This window comes from Aspergillus melleus, assembly GCF_016097325.1.
Source record: "Aspergillus melleus strain CBS 546.65 chromosome Unknown contig2, whole genome shotgun sequence".
NCBI classification, from domain to species: domain Eukaryota; kingdom Fungi; phylum Ascomycota; class Eurotiomycetes; order Eurotiales; family Aspergillaceae; genus Aspergillus; species Aspergillus melleus.
Genome location: NW_025763371.1, coordinates 1,371,545 through 1,396,235, shown reverse-complemented (window position 1 = coordinate 1,396,235; position 24,691 = coordinate 1,371,545). Strand labels below are relative to the sequence as shown.

The 24,691-nt window shown below is 53.3% G+C and overlaps 10 protein-coding genes across 10 annotated transcripts; 5 read left to right on the top strand and 5 right to left on the bottom strand.

The window, feature by feature from the left end:
- Positions 1–9: 9 nt before the first annotated feature.
- LDX57_003319 (putative diacylglycerol O-acyltransferase (DgaT)) lies at positions 10–1,711 on the bottom strand (the record flags this gene model as incomplete). Its single annotated transcript, XM_046084964.1, has 4 exons — positions 10–209; positions 281–1,283; positions 1,341–1,381; positions 1,441–1,711. The coding sequence occupies 4 exons, from the start codon at positions 1,709–1,711 to the stop codon at positions 10–12; spliced, it is 1,515 nt and encodes a 504-aa protein (XP_045940927.1).
- Positions 1,712–2,400: 689 nt separating this feature from the next.
- PFS2 (WD40 repeat domain-containing protein) lies at positions 2,401–4,441 on the top strand (the record flags this gene model as incomplete). The annotated part of the gene is made up of 4 exons (XM_046084963.1): positions 2,401–2,494; positions 2,581–2,696; positions 2,764–2,964; positions 3,023–4,441. The coding sequence occupies 4 exons, from the start codon at positions 2,401–2,403 to the stop codon at positions 4,439–4,441; spliced, it is 1,830 nt and encodes a 609-aa protein (XP_045940926.1).
- A 450-nt stretch (positions 4,442–4,891) lies between these two features.
- Positions 4,892–5,185, bottom strand: LDX57_003317 (uncharacterized protein; the record flags this gene model as incomplete). The annotated part of the gene is made up of 1 exon (XM_046084962.1): positions 4,892–5,185. The coding sequence occupies one exon, from the start codon at positions 5,183–5,185 to the stop codon at positions 4,892–4,894; it is 294 nt and encodes a 97-aa protein (XP_045940925.1).
- A 334-nt stretch (positions 5,186–5,519) lies between these two features.
- Positions 5,520–7,784, top strand: pex8 (putative peroxisomal membrane protein Pex17; the record flags this gene model as incomplete). Its single annotated transcript, XM_046084961.1, has 4 exons — positions 5,520–5,593; positions 5,657–6,654; positions 6,716–7,164; positions 7,218–7,784. The coding sequence occupies 4 exons, from the start codon at positions 5,520–5,522 to the stop codon at positions 7,782–7,784; spliced, it is 2,088 nt and encodes a 695-aa protein (XP_045940924.1).
- A 428-nt stretch (positions 7,785–8,212) lies between these two features.
- On the bottom strand, positions 8,213–9,464 carry STE14 (protein-S-isoprenylcysteine carboxyl O-methyltransferase; the record flags this gene model as incomplete). Its single annotated transcript, XM_046084960.1, has 2 exons — positions 8,396–9,464; positions 8,213–8,301 (listed from the first exon to the last, which is right to left on the bottom strand). The coding sequence occupies exons 1-2, from the start codon at positions 9,192–9,194 to the stop codon at positions 8,213–8,215; spliced, it is 888 nt and encodes a 295-aa protein (XP_045940923.1). The 5' UTR covers positions 9,195–9,464.
- A 128-nt stretch (positions 9,465–9,592) lies between these two features.
- LDX57_003314 (sugar O-acetyltransferase) lies at positions 9,593–10,420 on the top strand (the record flags this gene model as incomplete). Its single annotated transcript, XM_046084959.1, has 3 exons — positions 9,593–9,768; positions 9,894–10,290; positions 10,343–10,420. The coding sequence occupies 3 exons, from the start codon at positions 9,593–9,595 to the stop codon at positions 10,418–10,420; spliced, it is 651 nt and encodes a 216-aa protein (XP_045940922.1).
- A 1,577-nt stretch (positions 10,421–11,997) lies between these two features.
- On the top strand, positions 11,998–20,018 carry LDX57_003313 (putative ubiquitin C-terminal hydrolase; the record flags this gene model as incomplete). Its single annotated transcript, XM_046084958.1, has 6 exons — positions 11,998–12,646; positions 12,714–12,867; positions 12,941–16,062; positions 16,124–19,726; positions 19,784–19,840; positions 19,957–20,018. The coding sequence occupies 6 exons, from the start codon at positions 11,998–12,000 to the stop codon at positions 20,016–20,018; spliced, it is 7,647 nt and encodes a 2,548-aa protein (XP_045940921.1).
- Positions 20,019–21,222: 1,204 nt separating this feature from the next.
- Positions 21,223–22,035, bottom strand: LDX57_003312 (uncharacterized protein; the record flags this gene model as incomplete). The annotated part of the gene is made up of 1 exon (XM_046084957.1): positions 21,223–22,035. One exon carries the CDS (start codon positions 22,033–22,035, stop codon positions 21,223–21,225), a length of 813 nt encoding a protein of 270 aa, XP_045940920.1.
- A 248-nt stretch (positions 22,036–22,283) lies between these two features.
- On the bottom strand, positions 22,284–22,677 carry LDX57_003311 (uncharacterized protein; the record flags this gene model as incomplete). The annotated part of the gene is made up of 2 exons (XM_046084956.1): positions 22,284–22,518; positions 22,583–22,677. 2 exons carry the CDS (start codon positions 22,675–22,677, stop codon positions 22,284–22,286), a joined length of 330 nt encoding a protein of 109 aa, XP_045940919.1.
- A 608-nt stretch (positions 22,678–23,285) lies between these two features.
- Positions 23,286–24,684, top strand: RIB7 (RibD family protein). The gene is made up of 2 exons (XM_046084955.1): positions 23,286–23,533; positions 23,590–24,684. Exon 2 carries the CDS (start codon positions 23,718–23,720, stop codon positions 24,603–24,605), a length of 888 nt encoding a protein of 295 aa, XP_045940918.1. The 5' UTR covers positions 23,286–23,533; positions 23,590–23,717; the 3' UTR covers positions 24,606–24,684.
- The last annotated feature ends 7 nt before the right edge of the window (positions 24,685–24,691 follow it).

Here is a 24,691-nt window from a genome sequence, read left to right as displayed (position 1 = left end):
AACCACCCATTACATCCTACTCACACTGCCGTATTTCGCCTGCCAGGCAAAGAAGTACAGCAGTGCCCCCAGAGGCTGCCCTACAAGGCAAAAACTCACCCAGAAGATGGAGTTCCCGATAACCTTACCCAGTGGATCCTTCATCTTCTCCATTGGAGCGGTGATGGCGATCAGTGGCAGCTGAAACAACATCCCGGCAAGTGCGACGCCTAGACGTGGTCAGTAAGAGTAACATGTGACAGCCCCCTTTTTAGATTGACCTAGAAACAGTTCCACTTACCAATGACATTGTGGGTGGGAATGCCCACAAGTAATTCATGTAAAAGAGCGGAGAGCGTAAAGACAACCACGCTTGCCGCAAAAGGACTGTACCCCCTTCCAACCATGGGAGAAAACACGTGTCGCTTCATGAAGAGGTACACAGGCCGGTTCCATGACCGCCAGTAAGCACCAAGACTCGAGCTGTTCCACCAATCCGTGTAGAACTCGCGGTCGCCAAATCGCATAATCTCCGCCAATGCATTCAAGAAAGACTGGAAAAGGGCGAAGAACCCAGCAAGCCAGATGACGAGAGAGATCGTGGACAGTTTCATGACCCGCTCCAGAATTGACGCGATATCCATCACGGCGATCTTTTCAATCGAGTTTCGAAGTACCGGGGCAGCATACTGGGCGGAGAGAAGCCAGATAAACACGGAGAGGCCGACGAATTCGAACATACGTTTGGCGACAAAGGACCAGCGGATGCGCGGCGACCGGGGATAGACCGGCTGGTAGACCAATGTCGGTGCGAGCCAAAAGTACGTCAGGTTGCCCAGAGTGATGTTCCTGGGATAGGGAAGGGATGAGTATAAATCGGGGATGGCCGACTCCGCCGACGGATGGAGCATCGCCTCGCGGAGGTCGCGGTTGGTGAAGGCATAGGACCAATTTTTGAGCGCAACGATGAGCGCGTGGACTTCGCAGACGGTGCCAATTCCGGGATGATGGATGTAGTAGTAGACGACAAAGCTGGTCACGGCGAGATTAAGTAGAGCGTTCACGATATGGAAGAATAATGCAAATCGCCAGATGGTGCGAAACGCGCGCTGGTCTCGCTCGTCTCCGTCGGCTGACCCGTCCTTCTTCTTTCGTCCGACGGTCTGCTTAGCTCGTCCAGCGGCAGCCAATTCAAGAACGTAGGCGATGAACAATTGGCAGGGGACCAATGAGAAGAGCATGGTGCCCAGCACGACATCCTGTTTTCGATAATCGTGGCATTTGATACAAATGAGAACTCCGTACTATTCGGAGATCGGGATTAGCCTGGAACTCCACGAACCGACCTCCAGGGCACTCACTTTCATGAAGTTTTCAATAATCAATCGAAGGTTCATCGCCACTGGTCGGGGAGAGTAAGTGTAAGTTTTCGGTGCGGAAAGACAGGGATAGGTCTCCTACCTAGAACGATGACCATGAGGTTCCGGAACCCTAGGAAGCTGGTCGAGGCATCGGAATCACGACTCAGGCTCGAATGTCGCACCTCCGAGTGATACGCTGCGACATGGCGATATTTACTTCTTCTCTTCCCTTTACTACCCTTGGAGCTCTCGGTGGTCACGGAAGAAGCGTCGGGACGAACAGAAGTGCCGTTCACGGGTTTGGAGTATGAAACCCCACTGCTCGAGGCATTATCATCGTGAGGGGACGCAGACGTCTTGAGTTCACTCATTGTCGTACATGTACGTCCTAAAGACCGACGTGCCCAGGTCAATGGTAATTGTAATCAACTCCGTGGCGCGGAATAGAAATACCCACGGCCACCAGGCGACAGCTCACGATCTAGCTGATTCTCGACTCAATTGCGGAGATAGCTCGGAAGATAGGACAGGAATCCCTCGGGGCAGACCTCGGTCGGGGCACTCATGACAAGAAAGGATTACGAAAAGGGGGAAGAGAGGGGAGAGGGGAAGGGGGGGGGGGAAGTGAGCAGGTAATTATAGCATAAAAAGCCAACAAAACGACGGCGGGGTTGGCACGTAGCGCATTGTAACGGCGAAGGAGCAAAGGCCTCGACAAGAATGACCGGGGGGTGGGAAGGTTGTTTGATGCGCGCCGTTTGGCACTAAGCATCATTGGGCAACTGATGACCGCCCGCCCGGCCCAGCTCAATATTCTTGCCGACCTCAAAGAAACCCAGCATCAATGCTAGGTCCCTTTTGTTTGACCTGCATGCACGCCATGTCCACTTCGTTTTAGCGACTCTTTGGACCATTCTACGCGTGTCTCATTTGTCTAATCTCTTCGCCACTATCTCCCTCACCCCCGTCTCCCCTGTCATGATCGCAAACCTCTCGGAATCCCCCGTTAACTACGTTCCCTCCCTTGTGATTTGAATACGAGAGACCCGGCTTTGTTGCGATGGCCTATTACGACGAATCGGGCGGTGATGCCCCGCCATATTCAAGGTCGCAAAAGACTTTTGAAGGTGGAATGGCAGGCCCGCGACGACCCAGTATGTTTTTCTCTGTCTGTTTTTGCGGTGGTGAAATCACCGCCGTCCTATGGTTTCTGCCGATGATAAACTAACCGATCTTCCAGGACTGGTCACGGATTATAGCTCCTCGCTCGTACAATGGATGCGTACACGACGACCGCACTACACGGGAGGTCATCGGATGGAGGTAGAAAGGCCGAGTGCGAGCTATGTGGTAGATGTAAGTTGAGACCGCGTTCTGTTGACACGGCTGCTTGACCAAAGACTAACCGCCTGGCTTCCCTCAGATGCTCCCCCCATTAGCGCGCGTTCATTCCCCGGCAGACACCATTCCCGTGCGCCATCTACATCAATCTATTGGAAAGTCGAAAAAGCCGATCACCGTCGTGCGATGGACTCCGGAAGGCAGGCGTCTTTTGACGGGTGGACATACCGGAGAGTTTATGCTGTGGAATGGAACGGCCTTCAACTTTGAGACGGTGATGGATGTATGTTTTCCATGTGACTACATGCGACGAGGATCGCCTCATGCTGATCGCGAGATAGGCTCATTACGATCAACTGCAAGCGGGAGTGACTTCTTTGTCATGGTCTCACAGCCATGATTGGCTGATTTCCGGAGGACAAAAAGGTGATGTGAAATACTGGCGACCGAACTTTAACAACGTCGAAACCATCGACGATGCGCACCATGATGCCGTTCGAGACCTGGCATGGTCTCCTAGCGACAGCAAATTTCTCACGGCCTCCGACGATACGACCTTGAAGATCTTCGACTTTACCTCTCGAACGGCCGACACTGTCCTTACCGGCCATAACTGGGATGTCAAGTCCTGCGATTGGCATCCCACCAAGGGATTGCTGGTTTCGGGGTCTAAAGACCACCAGGTTAAGTTCTGGGATCCCCGCACGACAAGATGTTTGACCACCCTGCACAGCCATAAGAATACAGTCACCGCAACGAGGTTCTCGCCGGTCAACAGCAATCTTTTGGCAACGTCGTCGCGTGACCAGACGGCAAGGATCTTCGATCTACGTATGATGCGAGACATCTGCATTCTTCGAGGCCATGAGAAGCCGGTCTCGTCTCTCACATGGCATCCTATTCACGCTACGCTCGTGTCGACGGGCAGTGAGGACGGATCCCTGTACCATTGGTTGCTTGACGAGCCAAATATGCCTTCGGGACAAGCGCCCACGGTCGCACCGTACGACAGCACCGATCCTGCGAACACGCCCGCGCAAGTAATTCACCCGGCCCACAAGGTCCAATATGCGCATGGCGCAACGATTTGGTCATTGGACTGGCATCCGCTCGGACATATACTTGCGTCCGGTTCTAAAGATAATTTCACGCGGTTCTGGTCGCGGACTAGACCTGGCGAGACTAGCTACATGAAAGACAGGTTTCATATCGGAGAAGATGCCGCGGAGGCTCAAGGCACATGGAACCGGGGTTTTGGAAAGCGACAGATGCGGGAAGAGGAAGAGCAGGAAATGCAGGACGAAGCCGAAAGCTTGGTCGATCAGCGGAAACCTGCCGGCTCATTTCTGCCCGGGATACAAAGCGCACCTCCGGGCAGCGGGCCCCAGCAGAACGGGCCTGCGCCATTGTTGCCCGGCATTGGCGCCCCCCAACCGCCGCCGCCGCAGGGAATGCCAGCCGGGATGCCTCAGATGGATCCTGGCCGTCTGGCCGCCCTGCTCTCTACCCAGCAACCGCCTCAAGCAAACAATTTCCCACCAGGCGCTGGTATGCCTGGGTTCAGTATGCCTCCCGGTATGCCGGGAACGCCACCTGTGAATGTCGACCTCGCCGAGCTACAAAAGCAGCTGATGTCTCAAGGCGTCTCTTTGCCCCCGAATTTCCCACCTGCAAACTTTGGCCCGATTCCTCCGTCCATGGGCCCTGGAGGCCTTCCTGGGTTGGGTGGTGGTATGCCGGATAATGGATATGGCAGGTGATTTCTTTCGAGTATCTGTTCGATCTTACTGAAAATTTGTTTGGAGATATCGGCGTAGATATAGGTAGCTTTTCGCGGGATTTGCTTTTTTTCTGCATGGATTTCAAGAGCACCGGGTTCTTCACTGGATGTATTTTAACTCGGATATTTTAAGGATCTCAAGCCTATACAATAGTACAGACCAGCTGTGGTTGGCTTTATCCCCGAAGAAATGCGCGTTTGCTGAGAGAACCGGTGGCGGCAAGGCTGCGATATTTTGTTCGTTGTCATACAATACTCATAGCCCTCCTTGCATAGGGAAACTAGACAGTATCAAGACCAAAACATTAATCCCACCCCAGATGATGGGTATCCAAGTCGACATTCGAAAGTTGCCAGCTTCGTAGACACTACCTAGACTGGAAAACGGATTAATGCTCCTTTCCTGAAGCACAGCCAAAAGGACCAAGACTTACACAAGACCGATGATGCTTCCAGCCATCAGCGCCTCCAAGCCCGCGATAGCAACATAAATGATCGGAACGGCCAGGCAGATCCGCCAATTCCGGCCTTGCATCAATAGCGCAAAAGCAGCGACCAATATGTGGCTGGCTGCGTAGAAAATCAAGGTCCAGTATAGTGTGAAGCGCCAGATGTCGCGGGTATAGTACAGGTAGTAAGCGACACCATTGCGACGGGGAAAGGGATCGTAGAGCGATGGGAACGGAGGCGTTTGATAATTGATGGGGACACGGTTGTTGGCCATGAGCTTTTGACAGGCGTGTTCTTGCCTTGTCAACTGGGGTCACGGTTGTACGAAGTGGGATGAGGAATCATGATATCCCGGATGTTGGAGGGTAAACAATAAAGTGCTGTACCGGATGTCAAGGCCAGACTTGAGGCATTGAGCGGAGGAGCTACCAGCTAGCTAGTTGTTTGCAGTGTTTGCAATCTTGTTATCATTTCCGGATTAACCTCGGCAGGTGATCTGGGGTTCTCCGCGGCAAGTCGTTCTATTAGACTTCCGTCTGTCCTACGGTCTTTTGGTCGCCTCCCATGCGCCATCGTTTGGTTGCTTGTTTAAACGTTGCATTCTAAAGATGGCGACCGAGCGTTCTCTCGGCGCCCTGTTGCGGTCGCTTCAGTCGCCATCCGATCTCCAAGATGCCTTTGCGTGAGATAACCAGCCCAGCCCCCGGCCGCAGCTCAGCCATCTCGACTGACCATCTCCCATCAGATTGCTTCCCACGGCGACCGGACTTCTGTACACCCTTGCGAATCCCTTAAATCTGAGTCTCCTGTCGTCACAGTTGCTTGCGGCACCCGCGATATGGGACCACGCGGTCGATCTACACGCTTGCCGGAAGATCCTCAGCGTCTTCAATACAGCTGCCATCGCGTTCGTGCAGAATGAGACATCTGACGACCCGAGGATACCTTATGTCAAGCCCAAGAAGATCGAGCGGGATGCGTGGGTGAAAGCCGTTGTCAGTGGAGCGGATGACAAGTCGCCGCGATGGCGACACGTGCTACTGATCGGGGGACTCTTGCTGGGCTTCGAAGGTCAGAACAGACAGGGGCTATCGTGGAATGTCCGAAAGAAGGTGGAAATGGCGCTTGTGACGGCTGCGCAGCTGGCGCTGGAAGAATTGAATCCCGACAATGAAATCGAGGGTCTTTGCATCACCATGGTCCTGAATTATTCCTTTGAATTGCTCTCGGATTACGAACGGACGATGATCAACTATGACCGCTTGCTCCCTGTGCTGATGCAGAGTGTCTATTCGTCCTCGGAGGGTCTCGAGGGGGGTTACTTCCTGGGCACGGTGGACAAGGACATTGTGGAGGCGGCCGGAAAACGATTCCAATGGCCGGAGCACTCTATCACCTTCGCTCGTGTCACCGCAATCTCATCCAGTCCGCTTGTGTCTGCGCTGGGTCCGCTGTCCCGGCTTATCTCACATGCAATTGAGAATGTCCGTGATCCAGGCCTGGTGGCCCGATCTGTCGATCATCTTGCGGATTTCGTCCGTACCTTGATGGTGCAGTGGCGCCAGAATAAGTTGTCAGAGGTTGATCGAGCAGAGGAGGCCGAGTTTTTGGATGCCGAGTCTCTGAAAACTACGATCCCGAGCCTGTGGAAATTGCTCCGGAATTGCTTGTACTCCGTTGTGATTGTGCTTCGAGCCGTTCTCGGACGGGTGCTCAATGATCATGTGTTGGCAGCTAATAGAAGTAAGCACCCACATATTTTATGCTTAATGCTTTGAGCCGAACTCCGTTGCTGATTGATCAGGTGCACCGTTTCTGTCTATGCAATCTCTCCACATCCTCCGGAATCTCTACTTTATCTCTTCGCGCATCGGCCCGAATGCCTCTTCTCAGCACATGTTTGTGACTTTGACCGCGGTGGATATTCTCGCACAGTACCCCGATATTGCCGAGAATTTCCTCAAAAGCATCAAGCCGAATGAACTAGGCCAGATCCCCGCCCATCCACTTGAACGGTGCCTTGATCTGTATTTCCTCAACACAGCCGAACTGTTCACCCCTATCCTGTCGCCAAAGTTCAGCGAGGACCTCCTCATTTGCGCCGCAGTTCCATACCTCCCCGCCGGTGGGAACAACCATCTTCTTGAGATCTTTGAAGCGGCGCACAGCGTGGTTCTCGCCGTGTTTGCGATCCCAGATAACGCCAGCGTAGCAGCCTCGCATCTACCATTCTACATCGACAACCTCTTTGCCGTAAGCCCAACACAGCCCCCTTCCCCGAATCCCCACAACTAACAACTCTCCAGGTCTTCCCGGACAACCTCTCCATCCGCCAATTCCGCCTCGCCTTCAAAACCGTCCTCCAAGTCACCGCACCCCCATCCCCCATCGCAAACAAACAACCTCTCCTCCCATCCATCCTCCTCGAAGTCCTCCACGACCGCGCCCTCCACGCATCCACCAACGTCCTCCCCCAGCCCTCCTCAACCACTACCCCCCTCGACATGGAACGCCCCCCACCTCCCCTCTCCGAACAAGCCGCCCTCACCCTCTCCCTGATCGACGGCCTCTGCTTCCTCCGCGTCGAAGACCTCCAGGAATGGCTCCCTCTCACAGCATCCCTCATCAACGTCATCCCTGACGCCGAAATGCGCGCCGCCTGCGTCGAACGGTTCTGGGAGGCCCTGAGTAGCGGCGAGATGGACGTCGAGAGGGCCCATTACTGCGTTACGTGGTGGAGTACGTTGGGGGGTCGGGAATTGGTGCTTTTTGGTCCTGAGGGCGCTGCGGTGGATGGGTCTGCGCAGGATGATCCCCAGGGCGCGTTTATGAGTGGTGCTGTTGGGGGTGTTGCGCCGGAGAGTAAACTCTAGGCTGGATGGGGGTTACCTAAGTACGTAGGTATCTGAGTCCGTGAAGGGTGTGGTGTGATTGAATGAGCGATCGAGTGGTTGATTCGAGTGGGTTTGTTGATCTTGGGGTTTGTTTTGCTTTTAGAGCGATCTTCTTTCTTTCAAGATGTGATGTTGATACCAGGTGTGAGTTATTCGATTTTCGTGTATATAGGTAATGTTACTAGGTTTACACCTTGAGTATATCCAGGTTCCGAGTCCATATTTACTCCGTTTATTGAAGGGGTTTGAAACTTAGGTAGACGGTCCCCGCGTACATGCTTTTTGATTTATTCTACAACCATGCTAGGTATCTAGCTAGCTATTATCGACCGGTAAAATGTCCGTCTGTTCAATTTACATATTTTGTAGAGGCCCTAGGCACCCCGTACCCAGACCTAGATATTTTCTCACCAGATTCCAGGGATCCCTACAGTGGATCTCTTCTTATACTGTACGTATTCGTCCCCGAAGAAGGCAATCAGGAATCGTTCCTCTCCTGGACAAAAGCAGGATCGTTAGCATGCGCGTATAGCTATTACCTCAACCGCACTTCGATATGGCAAATCCAAGGCCAAAGAAGGGAAACGTACTCTGAATGCGACTATGAAAGAACTTCCACAACACGACAAAATACCCCACGAAGCAGACGACATTCCCCAGCACGAGCTGGGTACCGAGTCCCCACCAAAAGAACCCGAAGTAGCTGGGATGACGCAGGACCGCGTACACGCCGTGCGTGACCAGCATGTGTCCGTTCTTGCGCTCCACCTGGACCGTGTGGTTGAAGTTACTCCCCGCTTGGGCCATGGCGAGCGTGCGGATCGTCTGGCCGACGGCCATGAAGAGGAGGCCTAGGACGAGCTGGATCTTGAGGCCGCCGAGGGCGGCGACGGGGCCGGACCAAGTGAAGTAGCTCTCGCGTGGGTAAAAGAAGTATGCGAGGAGGCATTCGAGGGCGGCGGAGGTGTGGGCGATGTTGTAGGCCCAGCCGTTGGAGGAGAGGAGGAAGGCGGAGACGGAGGCGTAGCGCGTGTTGTGGGCGGCGGTGACGTGGTATTCGAGGAAGTGGAAGACGCAGAGCGAGGCGAGGAAGAAGGGGACGCGCCAGAGGGGCGTGTCGGAGAAGAGGCGCAGCGTGAGGGTCAGCGAGGCGGAGAGCCCGAGGGTGGTGCCGATGAGAAAGGCGCGCAGGGAGATGCCAGCCAGCGACTTTTTGCCGCCGGGGTAGTTGGAGGCGTCGAGGGGTGGTGAGTTGGAGGACATGTTTTCGGCTGCGGGTGGTGGTGTTGTTGTTGTGTTTGGTCGTGGGGGACGCCAGGTGGGGGGTTCGTCGGCGGCGACGTGAGAGGTGGTGGTGGATGAGGAGCTGAATTCGGGGGACGAGGACATTGTTCTAGGATGGTTAGGAATAGGGGGGTTCTTTTGGTGTCGTGGTGTTTGTTGGATTTGGGGGTGTTTTTCTGTTCGGGGATGAGGAAAGGGGAGGATGGGAGGGAAGAAGAAGTAAAGATTGAATGCTAGGAGCGTGTCATTGCCAATGTGCAAAATGTGCAGACGATTGATCCGAAGAGACAGCTCGACCAAGCGTCCTCGCAAGGGTGGAGGAACAATAGGCACCAGCGGGGAGAAGAATCAACTCCGACGGATTGTATTGTTTGATCGTCACGGGATTCCTCCGCGGTCTCCACCCTGCTGACTCATTCGCTCTTTGTTGTTTCCCCGCATTCAATGTTACTGATCGTAAGCATACATTCATATCAACTTTACGTAGATAGTCGGAGCTCGAAATGACGTCTAGCAACCCCTCTGTCCCGACCGAGAGAGACAAGATGCTCCGGGGTGAGCTCTACTGCGCCTTCACCCCGGACTTGATCGCCGCGCGGGCTCGCTGTAGCCGTGCGACTCGCCGGTTCAACAGCGCGGGGGATGTCTCTCGTCGGCGGCTGGCCGAGCTCTGGAAAGAGTGAGTACGATGGCAACGGTAAGCAAGAGCAGCGCTCTCTTGTCTATACCATCTGTCTACATCTGTCTCACTTTGACCTTATCCCCTGCGGGTGCCGATGCAGCCTACTAACATGACGCCGGCAGTGTTACGGAGGATCAAACCCCTCTGCCGCCCCCGAAGGAGGACCCCGCCGAGGACGACGCTCTCTTGGAGCAAGAGCCATGGATCGAGCCCCCAGTTCGAATCGACTACGGATTCAACGTGCGAGTCGGCGAAGGGGTTTTCATCAACTCAAACTGTGTGATTCTTGACACTTGTCCGGTGACTATCGGAGCGCGCACCCTGTTCGGCCCCAACGTGCACTTGTACAGCGGGACTCATCCGTTGGATCCGGAGCTGCGCAACGGCACCAAGGGCCCCGAGATGGGAGCAGACGTTGTGATCGGCGAGGATTGCTGGCTAGGGGGCAACGTCACGGTCCTTCCGGGGGTGACGATCGGGAAAGGCGCGGTTATTGGGGCGGGAAGCGTGGTCACCAAGGTAGTCCTTTCAGACTGACTCTTGCATACAGTGTGCTGACGGAGAGATCTAGGATGTTCCTGCCTTCCACGTGGCTGCGGGCAATCCGGCAAGAGTACTTCGCAAGATTGAGACGGCGATGAAGGAATAATAAGAACGACGTATAGAAGTAGAAGACATATATCTTCTGTCTCCTTTTCTTCATTGTCTTGAGTAATGCTACCCAGGTCCCGACATCAGCTCCGCCAATCAGCATATACGCATAAAATGAATTAATAGTTCCTGTAATTCTGGATGCGGCGATTCGTATTCAACTTTGCTTTGCTTTGTTGTCTAGGGCAAGATGGTGCCGGTTCCATGGATTTAGTTCCAGACACCCCTTTGAGTAGCGGGGGAGGAGCAGAAAAGACGTAGAGAGGCTCCCAATATCGAACACAGAATGCCGGGAAGGTACGTTAGTTAAATGCAGGATGAGCGGATGGACAGCGATTGAATGCAGGATGAGCGGATGGACAGCGATTGAATGCAGGATAGCTGCATTCAAGGGTTTGGCACGAACACGCTAGAAGGCGTGGAAGGTTGAAGTGGAGTTTGGGCGGAGGTTTTAAGGTTGAGGGGAAAATCATCAACTACTCCGTAGTGAGGTATTATGTCATGCCGGTCTAGAATGGCGACCACTACGGAGTACTAGAGAGTAAGAGTAGAGAGTCGAGACACTTGATGTCTGTCAGGATAATTCTAATCTAGCAAGTTTTGTTCATGTGGGAAATAGATAGGACGGACTGAGTGGTGGCGCTTCATAGCTAACTCCCATCCCTTAGGCTGGATCGCAAAGACTATACTCATTCCTTTTTTTTTTCTTTTTACCAATTATTTATTATTTGACATAGTATAGATCTACTGATCTATTGTGATGATTCTATTGGGCTGGATTTCCCCGTCAATTTCCCGCGTGGGAGAATTGGAATCATAGCGACATCCTGCATTGATTATGAATCAGACTTGCTGGATGTTAGTTGAAGGACTGGTATTCAACCCTAATATTAAGAAATTATTCAAGGCGGACTATGCCAGCCATGCCGGGGAAACAAATACTTGATAACTGAATGACCGAAATTCCTGGTAGCGCCGCGGCATCAGCGTGCAGAACCAACCAACGGGCGGACGCGACTCCACCGCAACGTCAGAGCTTCACTTCTTAAAGATTGGGAAAAGCTCAGCTCAACCAACTCTTTCTTCCCCCCTCACGTCCCTTCAGGAACCTTGCCTTGCCTGACCTTCGCGGAGTCCAGACTCACCGACTGCTGCAGCTCCTCTGGTCGCAGCTGCCTTCCTGATCTCCGACTGGTCCCCACAACCACCTTTCTCTCCTTCCTTCTCACTTCTCACTTCTTGCTTCCTCTTTTCTTTTCTTGTGACAACCCTGCGTTTGCTTCTTCTTCTTCTTCTTCCCTTTCCACTGCCCCTTCCTGCATCGCTCGTGCTCCTGCTTTCCTCACCCACATCACTCTTGCCCTTTCAATTTCTTGTTGCAAATCCTCACCTCCGACCGCTTTTCCGGTCACATTTTTTTTTTTTATTTCATTTTATTTTTCTTAATTTACTAGCCTCAACTGTACTCTCCTTCCCTTTTCTACCTATATTCCGCGCAGGTAAATATATTTATCTATCTTCTTTTTCTTCTGTTCAGGTGGTCCGCTCCGAGGAAAGGACCAGGGAGAAAATGTCATGGCCGCTGCCCCGCTAGAGAGCTCTAGCACCACCCCGCCTGACGTTAAATCAATCGACTCGACGCGTTCCCCCGGCGATCCCATGGAAGATAACGACCCTCACTCTACCCGGAAACGCCCTCGTCTTGACAGCGGAAGTGGCATTCGAGAGAACTGGTCTTCCGATAAGACCGACCCTGCTCGCATGTCCGACCAGGCGTCGGACGCTCCTGCTGCCGCCGAGCGCGAAGCTCTGGCGTCAACCCGCCCGGCCAGCAGGGTCACAATCAACGTCAAATCCCCAACCACGACTACCGTCCCGGCCGACGATATGGCCTCCGTTTCCGCCGTCCCCGAAGATCCCCCCGCCGCGCAACCCGACCCGACCGGCCCCTCGCAAACCGCTGAAGATGCCGGAACCCACGCTTCCAAGGCCATCTCGTTATCGTCGTCCCCTGCGCAGAGCCCGGAGATTGAGGTGGCGGAGTTGGAGGATATGGACCAGGACCCCAACACCTCAAATTGGAAGCCACTGGGGGAGGCGCTGGGAGACGGGGACGTTGTACAGCTACAGGACCAACCTCCGTTGACGGAGACCTTCCCTAAACTCCGTCCTGACCATGACATTCGCGACAACTTGGAAGAAATTTGTACCATCATCGAGAAGGGTAAGGGAGCCGAAACGCTGATAGTCCCCGGTAGCATTCGATTTCATCTAATCAAACAATCTCGCAGGGCCTCCACACAACGTGACTGTTTTTCTGGCGGCAAAGGCTTGGCTCGACGACGTTGCGACCAATTTGGACCAGTTGACCTACGAGGTCTTGGTGGTGGATCGTGACTTTTGGGAGGAACTTCCTAGCCTAGTGGAAAGCTTGTTACGCAGAGTGTGAGTGAAGCTGTTGCATTTGCTCTTTTCTCTTTAACGATGGAGCTTCTTTGAGTAACACCTCGACTTATAGACAGGATCTCCCCGCCGATGAAGGCCAAGGGCCCTGGGTTTGTCTGGAAGAGTTCTTCCTTAGTTTTGCTCGCCTCGCGCTACATTTGATCACAATGGATGCACTGGTGCTGGACCAATTCATCGAAGACACGGAGCTCCGCGTGGCGACAGAATTGATCTCGAGAACCTATGTGTCGGCATTGTGTTGGATGGTACAGATCAACAACATCCCTCTCTACCGTACCATGGAAAGAATCTATGGCGCAGAGGTTCCGAACATGGTAGCGCGCATCAGCGATCAGATTGCCTCCCCTCCTCTCGACTACGTGCAGCGCATGTCCGATTTTGCCTCGCGCATCCTAACTCTGATTCCTCGATGGCCTCAACTCGCATCTCCCTTGGCGTCAGCTGTCGCCCTCGTTCATAGCATTGTCGAATCGGGGAACGAGCGTCGGAAGTGGGGAGCAGATGATGCCGTTATCCACTCTAGCGCCTACGTGCACATCCTTCAAGCGGCCTACAGTACGATCCAGTCCGTAGACGAAAGGTACCAAGACGGAATCACCAAGAAATCTCCTTGGGTAACTAGTGATATTAGCGAGGCGTTGCTCCAACACATTGCGGGCGTGTATCTCACTGCTTCCTTGCGAATCCCTGCCATCGCGCAGCAGATGGCCAGAGATCTTGAAATCGACGTCCCGGAAACTGCAATGGCTGAGGAACGCGCTTTCATCATACATTATGCCTGGAAGTTTGCGGCCCTGAAAAAGCACATCATGGATGGTCGTATGGAGATAAGGGTCCAAGGGGTCGAGGCCATGCAATCGAGCCTTGTTTCGGTGTGGAGACGGTATATCCAACATGATCCGTCGGGGATGGAGAATCCCGTTGTCCAGTACCTCGTGCGGTTCCTGAGAGAGCATCAGATCGTCGAGTATTTGGTTGGAATCGACTCTCATCCTCAATTGATCAGTAGAAGCGGAAACATCGTCGGCTTCTTGATTGTTACCGGCACGTACGCTGATTCGGACACGGATACCATCTGGACGGCCGCGAGAGAGAGCCCGGACCCCAGAACCGTATCGGAGATCTTGGGCATGCTCATTCGAACATTCCACATGCATCTGTCCGCCTCTCCATCCCTAATTTACCTGTGCTCGAAGCTGCTCGATCTTCCGCTAGCTCGCTTCGATGCGCGGATGGTAGAGTTCTGCGAACAGCTGCTCCATCACATACGCGAAAAGCATACGGAAAGGCACCCATTATTGGATGCGCCGCATGTGGACGTCATCCCGCTACGTTTGTGTGTACGTCTGATCCGCGAGAGCGCAGCGGCCGCGGATTTCTCCGTGGAGCACAAGGCCCTGTTGCAGAAATTTGCAAGCTCCCAGCTGCGCTTGATTATGGATGCCGGACTCAGTGACGCGGATAAAATGGAGACGTATGAACGATGCATCCAGGACATCGCCGAGATGAACGATTTTGCAGTGGGAAGTATTCAGGCGCTGGGCGCCCTCCTCCCGAGCTACGATTCCCGCGAGATCCACCAGCTGGCCACCGAGTTCGACCTGATCCGCCTGGTGTTCAACAACATCGTCCGTGCGGTGGACCAGAACGGCACCGACTTTCTACAGGATTCATTTGCAAAGACCGCCTTCGTTTCGCGCATTAATTTGCTGAATCGCATTATCGACCAGGTCGCAGAGCTTATCACACCCGATCTTGCCGACTTGTTGTGGCAGGATGTGTTCATGTCCAAGAAGCTTTCGCAGCAGGGGAGACGCGCCTTTTGGGACATGCTCTCGAGTCTCACGAGACAAAGCGCCAAGCCGAATCCGTTCATCGAGCGCTGCATCCACGAGTACCTTCCAGGGCTCTCGCCTAGCGAGGGCTGCTTCCCCGAGATTCTTCTGTTTGCGAAGCACACCATCAGCTACGAAGTTCGCTTCAACCCCCCACCCATTGCGGGTGAGAATGAGGTTGTCTCGATTCCGGGCATAGACCGCATATGGCGTTTCATTTTGACGTCTCCCCCGGGCTCCATTGAAACTGACGCGACCAACTTTGCTATTGAGGTCTACCTGGATCATAACATCATCCACCGGTCACCCCGATCGGCCGTCGAGGCTACGCACATTGCCCTAGTGGACCGCTGTGTGGAACAGCTGAAGTCTGCGGCGTCCAGTCTAAAGTCCACGCCTCGCGATGATACCAATGGCGTGGAGGAGACGGGCAAGGAACCAGGGGTGGAAGTTTCCAAGCCGGACCTTCCGGCTGAAGAGCTGAGATTCAGTCGCTCACTTCTCTTTCTGCGCCAGTTCTTGCAGGGGCTTCGAAGCCGGCCCCAGTACAGTCCCCCGCAAAATTCGCCGCCGGGGTTACCGGACAGGCCGGTGAAAGGCGAACCGATCAGCCTCCGATATCAAGCTTTTGACGGTAGTGCGCAGTCCAAAGTTCGTTGTTTGCAGATTGGGGATCTCTCGACTGCGTCGGAGCTTTACGATCAATTTGCGCAGTTGACTGGCTTCTCTAAGATGAATATCATCTTTAGTGGACGTAGAGTTGACCTGCTTGAGAAGCCCGAGTCAAGCATCCGCGAACTAAGACTCAATGCTGGATTAGTGCTTATCCGTCGTCATCCGGATAGCCGGGAGGCAACATCGCGGGGAGGACGGCGCCAATCCTTGACGTCTGTTGACTCCGAAGTGCTCAAGCATTTTGATGATCTCTATGACCTTCTCAGTCTACCCGACAACTTGGCTCGGGAAATATACGACTTTCTTATGGTGTTTCCCCCACAGGAGAGGGTTCTCCAGTTGGTCAAGTCCACCTCCAACACCGAAGACGATATGTTCCCTATGGACAAACCATATAACTTCCTCTATTCAACGAATGCCCTCATGATCTGTCTGAGAGAGGAGAATGTCGAGGTTAGTTGGATTTCAATTCATTCATGTAGGCCGCTTTTCCTCGCTGACACGATTCAAAAACAGTCATCGCCAAATCAGACATTCGTGTCCCATAGTATTCATGTCTTGGTCGCCGCCTTAACACGCCCCGATATGCGCGAGTCTCTGGAGGACCATCCGAGACTTCTGTTCGTGACAACCCTCGTCGAATGCCTTGGCCAGGCGCTGCTAGGTAAGGCCCCTTTCTTCTATTTGCCCTGGGAACAATCTAACAGCCTATGTTTTATTCCTAGCGAAACACCCCGTGGCAGATGAACCATCGCCGATCCCAAATGCAGTGGCGCTAGTCCAACAATTGCGGCATCTAATGGAAATTGGACGCAAGATGAACGAGTCCCAACTCCCAGGAAACACTAGACAAAAGTTGATATGCTACTCATTCGACAGTTTACTCGAAGCCTCTGCACGCGACCATGAGTTTTGGGACGTGGTTAAACAACAAGTGCAGTTCTCTGAGCTGCTGTTTTCGCTCCTCCTCGAAGAGAGCCACCCGCCGATTCGGAAATGCATCAGAGAGACCATCAATGCTGCCATTATCTACTCCAAATCTTCCAAAAAACAGGCTAAACCCTTGGATACCGACGCCCTTGAAGCGCGCGATGATTCTCCCCTCGAAAGCCCGGTTAGAGTCGATATTCTGGCAACCATCTGGGATGCCTTTTTGCAGAACTTTTCACGTACTTTGGAATACGTACACCAGTCCCCGGAGTTCTTCGAAGTGGCCACCGAGGTATTTTTCCCAGTTGCCGAGAAGTCCCCGGGTGACCTCATCCTTGGCGAATATCTCAGGCAATGGAGTGACATCATGTTCAGCCATCCGGCCAAGGAGCTCGTTGGCCGTGAATTGATAGACAATGTAATCCATGGCTTCATCCGTCTAATCCGGCTGTGCCTTGAGGCGGCCAGTGTACACGGTATCCGAGTGGACACGCTCAACTTAGCCGAGGATTTGTTCGACAAATATCTATTCCCTGACCTGTCGTCGTCCCCATCGTCAAACCAGGCAATTGTTCCTCGAACGCCTGTCCTGCACCCGCACACTCGCCAGGAGCTCTACACTGTCATTATCTTGCTCTGCGGCCAAGAAGAGAACTACATTAGAATTCTCGACCGCATGGACGAGATCATTCCCCAGGGCTATACTTTCTCGGCTAATTGGGCTTACGACCGCTACAAGATGATCCGGTCACCGGAAGGGTATGCTGGGCTCAAGAACCTGTCCAACACCTGCTACATGAACTCTCTCCTGAGTCAACTCTTTATGAACGTGGGCTTCCGTGACTTTATGATGCAGCTCCGCCTAGGAAATCCGGAGTCGTCACAGAGACTATTGGATGAGACGAAGAAGGTCTTTGGCTATATGCAGGAAACATGGCTTAAGAGTGTCGACCCGCAAGGCCTGGTGGACTCTATCTGCACGTACGACAACGAACCGGTCGATGTTACTGTGCAGATGGACGTTGATGAATTTTATAACTTATTGTTCGACCGGTGGGAGGCTCAGATATCGGACCCGCGGGACAAGAAAACGTTCCGGTCGTTTTACGGCGGCCAGCTAGTCCAGCAAATCAAATCTAAAGAGTGCCCTCATATCTCGGAACGCCTAGAACCTTTCTCTGCCATTCAGTGCGATATCAAGGGAAAGGCGAGCCTCGAGGAAAGTCTCCAGGCTTATGTGGAAGGAGAGATCATGCAGGGAGACAATAAGTATTCTTGCACTTCCTGTGGGCGACACGTCGATGCCGTCAAGAGGGCTTGCCTGAAAGAAGTGCCCGACAACCTCATCTTCCACCTCAAGCGGTTCGACTTCGATATGGTTTCGATGCTCCGCAGTAAAATCAACGACGAGTTTCATTTTCCTGAGCGGGTGGACATGAGTCCTTTCAAAGTTGAATACCTTTCCGAGCAGGACCCTGAAGTGAAGGAGGATATCTTCGAGCTGGTCGGTGTTTTGGTTCATAGTGGCACGGCCGAGTCTGGCCACTATTACTCCTATATCCGCGAAAGACCTGCAGCTGCTGGCACTGGTGGCTCGTGGGTGGAGTTCAACGACTCGGAAGTCAGTCGATTTGATCCTAAACGGATCCCAGACCAATGTTTTGGAGGTTACAACGACAATGCCAACCACACCGCCATGGGCCAAGTGCGTTACTGCAAGGCCTGGAACGCTTACATGCTCTTCTATCAGCGCGTGTCGGATGCCGAGTCGGCCAGATCGGAATACCAGCCCATAACAGAGCAGTATCCCGTGCGCGTGCAGCTCCCTGTGCCACTTGCGAATCACATCACGATGGAAAATGAGATCTTCATTCGGACATATTGCCTGATGGACCCGCCTTACGTCACGTTTGTCCGATACTTGCTTTTGGAGCTGCCAAAGGTTCAGTCTAAGCAGGGGGATTCTTCTAATATAGACCGGAAGGCCATTTTCATTGTGATGGATACACTGGAGCAGCTGGTGTCGAGAGCGAAGGAGCCAGTGGGATTGGATCTGATCATGAATCAGATCGGCCGATCGATTGAAGAGATTCCCAGAACGGCCTACAGGATCCTCCAGTGGGTGGTACATCGACCAGCGGGCATCCGCAACCTGTTGAGGAGCCCCCATGCTTCTGTTCGCAACAGCTCAGTCAGAATTTTCATCTGTGCCCTCTCCAAATTGCAGAGGCTTGCTATCAATAATGACGCGGAACCTGAGAGTCTCGAGAGCCAGAAGTGGCGCGTGCGATATTTGGATGGCGTCGAAAACGTGGTCGCTACGCTCGAAGGCGCTTGGGCGACACTGCATACGATGTTCCGAGCCTGGGACGATTACTTTGAGTTTTTGTTGCTCCTTGCAAATTTGGGGACCGAGGAAGCGGGAATGGTCCTCAATTACGGGTTCCTACTCAAGTCTTTGGAAATTTTGTGGATTGACCTAGAAGACACGAAGCGACTCAAGCGCCAGTACCTTGGTTACTTTAAGCTCGTGGAGAAGGGCCGGAGATTCTCCCACAGAAAGATGATGGATCTTCTGGCCTCGTTGCTGACGCGCATTGATTTCCATGCTCCGCCCACCCCTGATGACGAGCGACGGGTCTTGCCCGAAGGCACCTACCATCTGACCGTCTCGGAAAATGATCTCCTCCGATCTGTTGGGAGAAACGACGAGCTATCTATCCTGAAAAGGATTCTTCACTCATATAGTAACCCTCTAGCATGTCGAAACATCGTCGGCCTACTGTTGGATGCCGAACCCCAGGCCGGCCTGCTCGATCCCATCTGTAAGGTCCTCGAGGATGGCCTTCGCGTCGCCCCGGCCGACCTTTGCACGCCATTCTTGGAGGCGACCCTGACCTTCTGTCGACGCGGTCCTGATGAAGACCGAATTGCCGCCATGATTGACTATGTTGCAAAGGGGCTTGACTCCATCAATGATCGCGGCGGCAAAGAGCACCTCGCCTTTTTCAGGAGTGTCATGGTCTGCAGCAACGACCGACTCGGCCTTGACGAGCGGTGGTTCCTCTCTCATCTGATCAATAGAATTCCCGATTGGGCTCCGACGTTGCTCATGTTTCCGGACAGAACCGTGAGAAACATGACGATGGAAATATTACGTGGCATCCTATTTACGAGGGAAAATGTAGGCGAGGATGACTGGCAGTCACGCCATGCCCAGGTTGCTAGAGATCTGGTCTCGTCTAGTGTGGACAGGTTAAGAAATCTATACATGGGTGCTCATGACACGGGTCTCGAAACAAAGCTCCTGGAGACGATGAAAGCCGTCATGGACCACTGCTTGGCCACCTATTTTGACGACAGTGAAGAGGATCAGCAGGCTATTGAACAGGCTCGCAGTATGTTCCCCCAGCCAGTTGATGCATGGATTCTTATCAGCTAACACGGGCTCCTAGTGGTGTTGGCGGCTGTCGAGGATTTAGCAGTCGATGTTCCCGAGGAGCTAGGATCGGGTAAGTTTCCCCTTTTTCCCCTCCCCCCCCCCCCCCCCCCCCCCTTTTTTTCTTACCTTTCCTTCCGTCTAATTCCACTCCTGCGGGCCACCCAGAGTCTGACGTACCTTCTGCAGAGGAATGGGAAGACAATTCCGTCGTGAGCGATTCGGAAATGGGAATGGCAGGCTCTCCCTAGGTCAACAACCCCCCAACCGGTGAATCTACGAAACGAAAAGTAAAGAAGCAAGACACCGTGATTGTATCACATATGAGAAACGACTTGATGATCAAAACTCCCCTATTTCTGTTATCTGTTGGCTGCGCCCAATGTCCCTGCATCGGTTGGCGTTTCCGTTGCCTCTGTTAGACATCTATCAGTTCTGTTGCTGGTCTTGCTCACGTTCTTGCATGGAATAGAAGGCTACCCGCTGTAGCAGGGCAGGACTTTTACTCAATAGATTGATTTATTGGTTGTTTTCCTTCTCTGCAGCGTTATTTCATAGCTATAATACAGGATGAAGCAATATCCGTGTTGACAGGCCAAGGTAGCCCTTGCATTATTCTCTCTTGACCGTCATCCTTTCCAGTTCTTCGTGTAAACCGAAAAATGTAGGCGTTTGTATGCATGAAACACATGATATGCCAAACATTTCACCGTTTATTTTAGATAGGCAACAGTGAAAGACCTCGTTTCTTCCTGCATCAATCAATCAATCAACAAACCAACCCAGTACTGATTGATAGAGGGTACTTTCCATCATCGATTCGATCACCGCGGTGCGTGAAGCCCTTAGAGCTGCAGAGCTTCTACATATAGTCCTATAGGGAAAGATCGAGAAGAAACTTATAAGAATCTCTCACTATACTCGGTATGGAGATAGTAAGAGCCCTATACCGCAAGTCGAAGCGCGCGTTAACCTAAGCGGCCGGCTACACCACCCACCAACAGGGACGAGGCCATCGCCTACCTGAGCAACCCTCTCCCACCTGGATTTCGGCGAGTGCCTACAGCTCACCGGGCTCTACCCCTATCCCCTTACCCTCTACTCTCTTAATTATCGCTCTGCAAATCCTCCGCTCTACCCTCTCTCTCCGCCACCCAGCCATACGTAGGGCATAGGTGATGCATACACCACCGACGGCCACGCGCACGCAATAATATGTATAAAGTATTAAGAATAATATTTTTGAATTTCTGTATAAGAATATACTGCCCGTATCTATAGTCTGGTGACTCTAGCGTGGCCCTGCAATCAATGGGAGCCAAAATAGAGTATAATTGAATGGCACAGATGCCTTCCTTTCGTGCTTCATATATGAGATTCGGTCCTTGGCGCCAGCGCCCAATTGCGGCTTTGGGAGATCCTGGTGAGAGACTTGATATGCGTATCCGGTTGCCATCAAACATCCTCGAATTCCTCCTCGTCATCCTCATCCGACTCCTCTTTCTTGACTTCCGGTTCCACCTTGATCTTCTTCGCCGCCGGGCCGTCCTCGAACGCCGTAGTCGACGGTGTAGCAGACGCTGTCGGCACACCACTCGTCCCCGAATCCGCATCCAACTCACGCTTGATCCCCGGGGCTGACGGAACACTCGTCGGGCCTCCGTTTCCTAGACTCCCGCTGCCGACCGCCGGAGACGCCGTCTCGCTGGCCGACACGCCCACGTCCTCGAACTCGTCGAACTCATCCGAGTCTTCGTCCACGCTGCTTGCGTCCTCCTGGGCCTGCAGGGCCCGCTCGCGCTCCATCTCAGCGTAGTATGCAGCCAATTTATCGTCCAGCGCATCGACAGCGGGCTTCTGCTCGTCGTCTTCGTCCTTGATCTCGGACTTGATAGCCACTCCGCCTTCGGATTTGATGGTGCCCCCGCCCGCCGCAGGGCCCGTCGACACCGTCGAATGCGTATGCCACACCGGCAGAGCATTCTGTTTCTCAACGGCCGCCTTCCGCGCCACCTCCTCCGCCTGCTCCGCGGCACTCTTCTCTTCGGAAGACGTCAACGAGATCTCCAACGCCCCCGCATCCGTCTTCGTATTGCCTCGCACCGCCTCCGTCTTCGACGGCACGACCACAGCCGCGCGCGTCGGATTAATCGCCTGATTCCGCACCACATCGACCTTATGATCCCACGCGGTATCGAAATCATTCGGCGGAATCTCCACCGAATCGATCTGCTTCAGCAGCTTCAACATCGCATCCAACTGCGCCATCAATTTACTATTCTTCTCATGTCCCGTCCGATCGATCCCCTCCGTGCCTTTCACATCCTCGGTCCGTTCCAAAATCGCCCCGCAGTTCTGACACTCGAAGCCCTCTTCGCTGTAGAGGCTCAGCACGTCCAGTTCCGTCCATTCGGCCCCGCAGCGCAGGCAAACGTATTCTTTGCGTTCTTCGCTGGGCGTGTATTGCGCTTTTATGGTCGCTGTGAGTCGGGACACTTTGTATTTTATGGCGTCGATTACCGGGTGAAGGGGGATGTAGTAGTATTCGCGGTTGACGGGGCGCGTGGAGCCGTCGCGAATTTCGGCGCGGGTGTTTCTATCCCAAGGGGGGTGTTGTTAGTTTTGGTTGGATTGGGAAAGGTAAAGCAAGCATACACAGAAATCAATCTGTCTTCGCGCAACTTGGCGCATAACTTTCGGAGATCTTTCTGTTGCATGCCCAGTAGGAAAGCGAGGTCTTCGACGTGGAGACTATTCGGTATATTAAATTAGAGCTTCGTTTAACCTGCAGACAAGGAGGAAGGGAAACACCTACACAGAATGAATAAACAGCGCATCGACAACCAGGATGTGGCGCGTTTCGTAGAACGCGCGCGCCACGCTGCGGATGAGGGTATTTGCGAGATCCATGTTGACTTTGCCTGTCTGTGTTGCTTGGTGATTTTTAGATAGCGGTTGGCACCGTTGGTTCGATCTCCGTCCAGGTCTCAAGGGAAACGGTTATGCGATGAAATAAGGGAGGCGTATGCGGTGTTGGTGTGAGGTCTATATCGGGTTCTGGTTGTAGAGAAGAATTGGTTGGTGGTTGGCTTTTCGGCGCGATTGCGATTGCGATTTCGATGCTTGTTCCGTCTGAGCTTACTTTAGCTCGAGATGAGCTGCATGGCTTTTTTTATACGGGAGGAGTGGTTCGCTGGAATTATAGAGTAATAGATGGAGTATCCCAGTTCGTGAATTGAGTCTTCGACAGAGGTAAGACAGCGACGGGACGAAAGAACGGATAAAGTGAAGGACAAAGCAATGAAGGAATGAAAGAAGTGAAGAGATCCGGAGCGGGTTTGTTGCCTGAGGCTGAAGAGCTTGGCAGCCTGAGGCTAGAGGTGTGCAGGACAGACTAGCCTTTTTGGGAATAACGTGGGATGAAGGGACTAGGCCGGATGGGGTTAGGGTGCGGCGACAACGGGTGGGGTTATTCCGATGTCGTGCCCTAATTTGCATGACGGACTTTCAACGATTGGGTTGATTTTGGGTTTGGAATGGGTTAATGTTTTATGATTTACAGATGCTGTTATCGTGGGTTGCTTCTCTGTTTATATGTGTGTTTTTACGGCAGTGGAACCCTCATATTGAGTATCTGGTTGATGTTCTGGATTTGCAATCCGGTGGGATCTGGAACCATAAAGCCACCGCCTACTTCTACTCGTAACGCTTGTCTGACTTGAGCTTTGAACAAACTCGACATTCAAGAGGATCAACCTAGCTTACGGTCTGCATCCACCCAACCCGGCAAATACCATTGGTTACTCTGCTGAATCCCTCTAGTGGAGCTTCAAACGTCCTTCCGGAGACAACATTGGTTCCAGCAATCTCCGTGAATCTTATCTGAACAATCCATCCACCTCGACTGCCATCCAACCAACACAATCAACTTACCTCCTACATCCTCCAAAATGGCCTCCCGCGATGCCCTCACTTTCTCCGAATCCGACCGTACATTCCTAACCCCCCACCTTCCCCCTGATCACGAAGACCCCAAACCCTCCTCCCCCCTCCCCTTCACAACCCTCACCTTCGCAACCTCCCTGGACTCCTCCCTCGCGCTCTCCCCAGGCACCCGCACCACGCTCTCTGGTCCACAGTCCAAAGCCATGACCCACTACCTACGCTCCCGCCACGACGCCATTCTCATCGGCGTCGGCACCGCCATCGCCGACAACCCGGGCCTGAACTGCCGCATCGCCGGAGTCGGCGGATACGGCGGCGAGGGACTGACCGGCCAACCACGGCCCATCGTCATCGATCCTACCGCGCGCTGGGACTTCACAGTGGAATCGAAGATCTTGGCCCTTGCGCGCGCCAAGCAAGGTCTGGCGCCGTTCATTATCACAGGAACGCATGCCCCTCCTCCTTTGTCTGAGAAGAAAGCGTTACTAGAGCGTCATGGGGGGAAGTACATCGCGCTGGATGTTAGCGTGGTCAATGCGCCTTCCAACGAGGACGACAACGATGACGACGAGATGGGAACCCGACGACCGACACATCGCATCGACTGGACGGCACTGTTGAGGTGTCTGCGCGAGCAGGGTCTACGGAGCGTCATGATCGAAGGGGGCGGGTCGATTATCAACTCGTTACTGGAGCCGCGGACGCAGCACCTGATTGACTCAGTGGTGGTGACGATTGCGCCGACGTGGTTGGGTCGTGGCGGGGTCGTGGTTTCGCCGGAAAGGAGGGTTGATGGGCATGGGGCGGTGATCCCGGTATCTAGGTTGACAGATGTCAAGTGGTATCCGCTCGGCGAGGATGTAGTGCTTTGTGGGAGGATTAAGGGGGAGTGATTAGAGAGGTTTGGTTATGAGTTGAGGTTGGGGTTTTTGGCAGGGTGGTTAGTTTATGGGGTATGTTGTTATAGTCGTGGAGATAA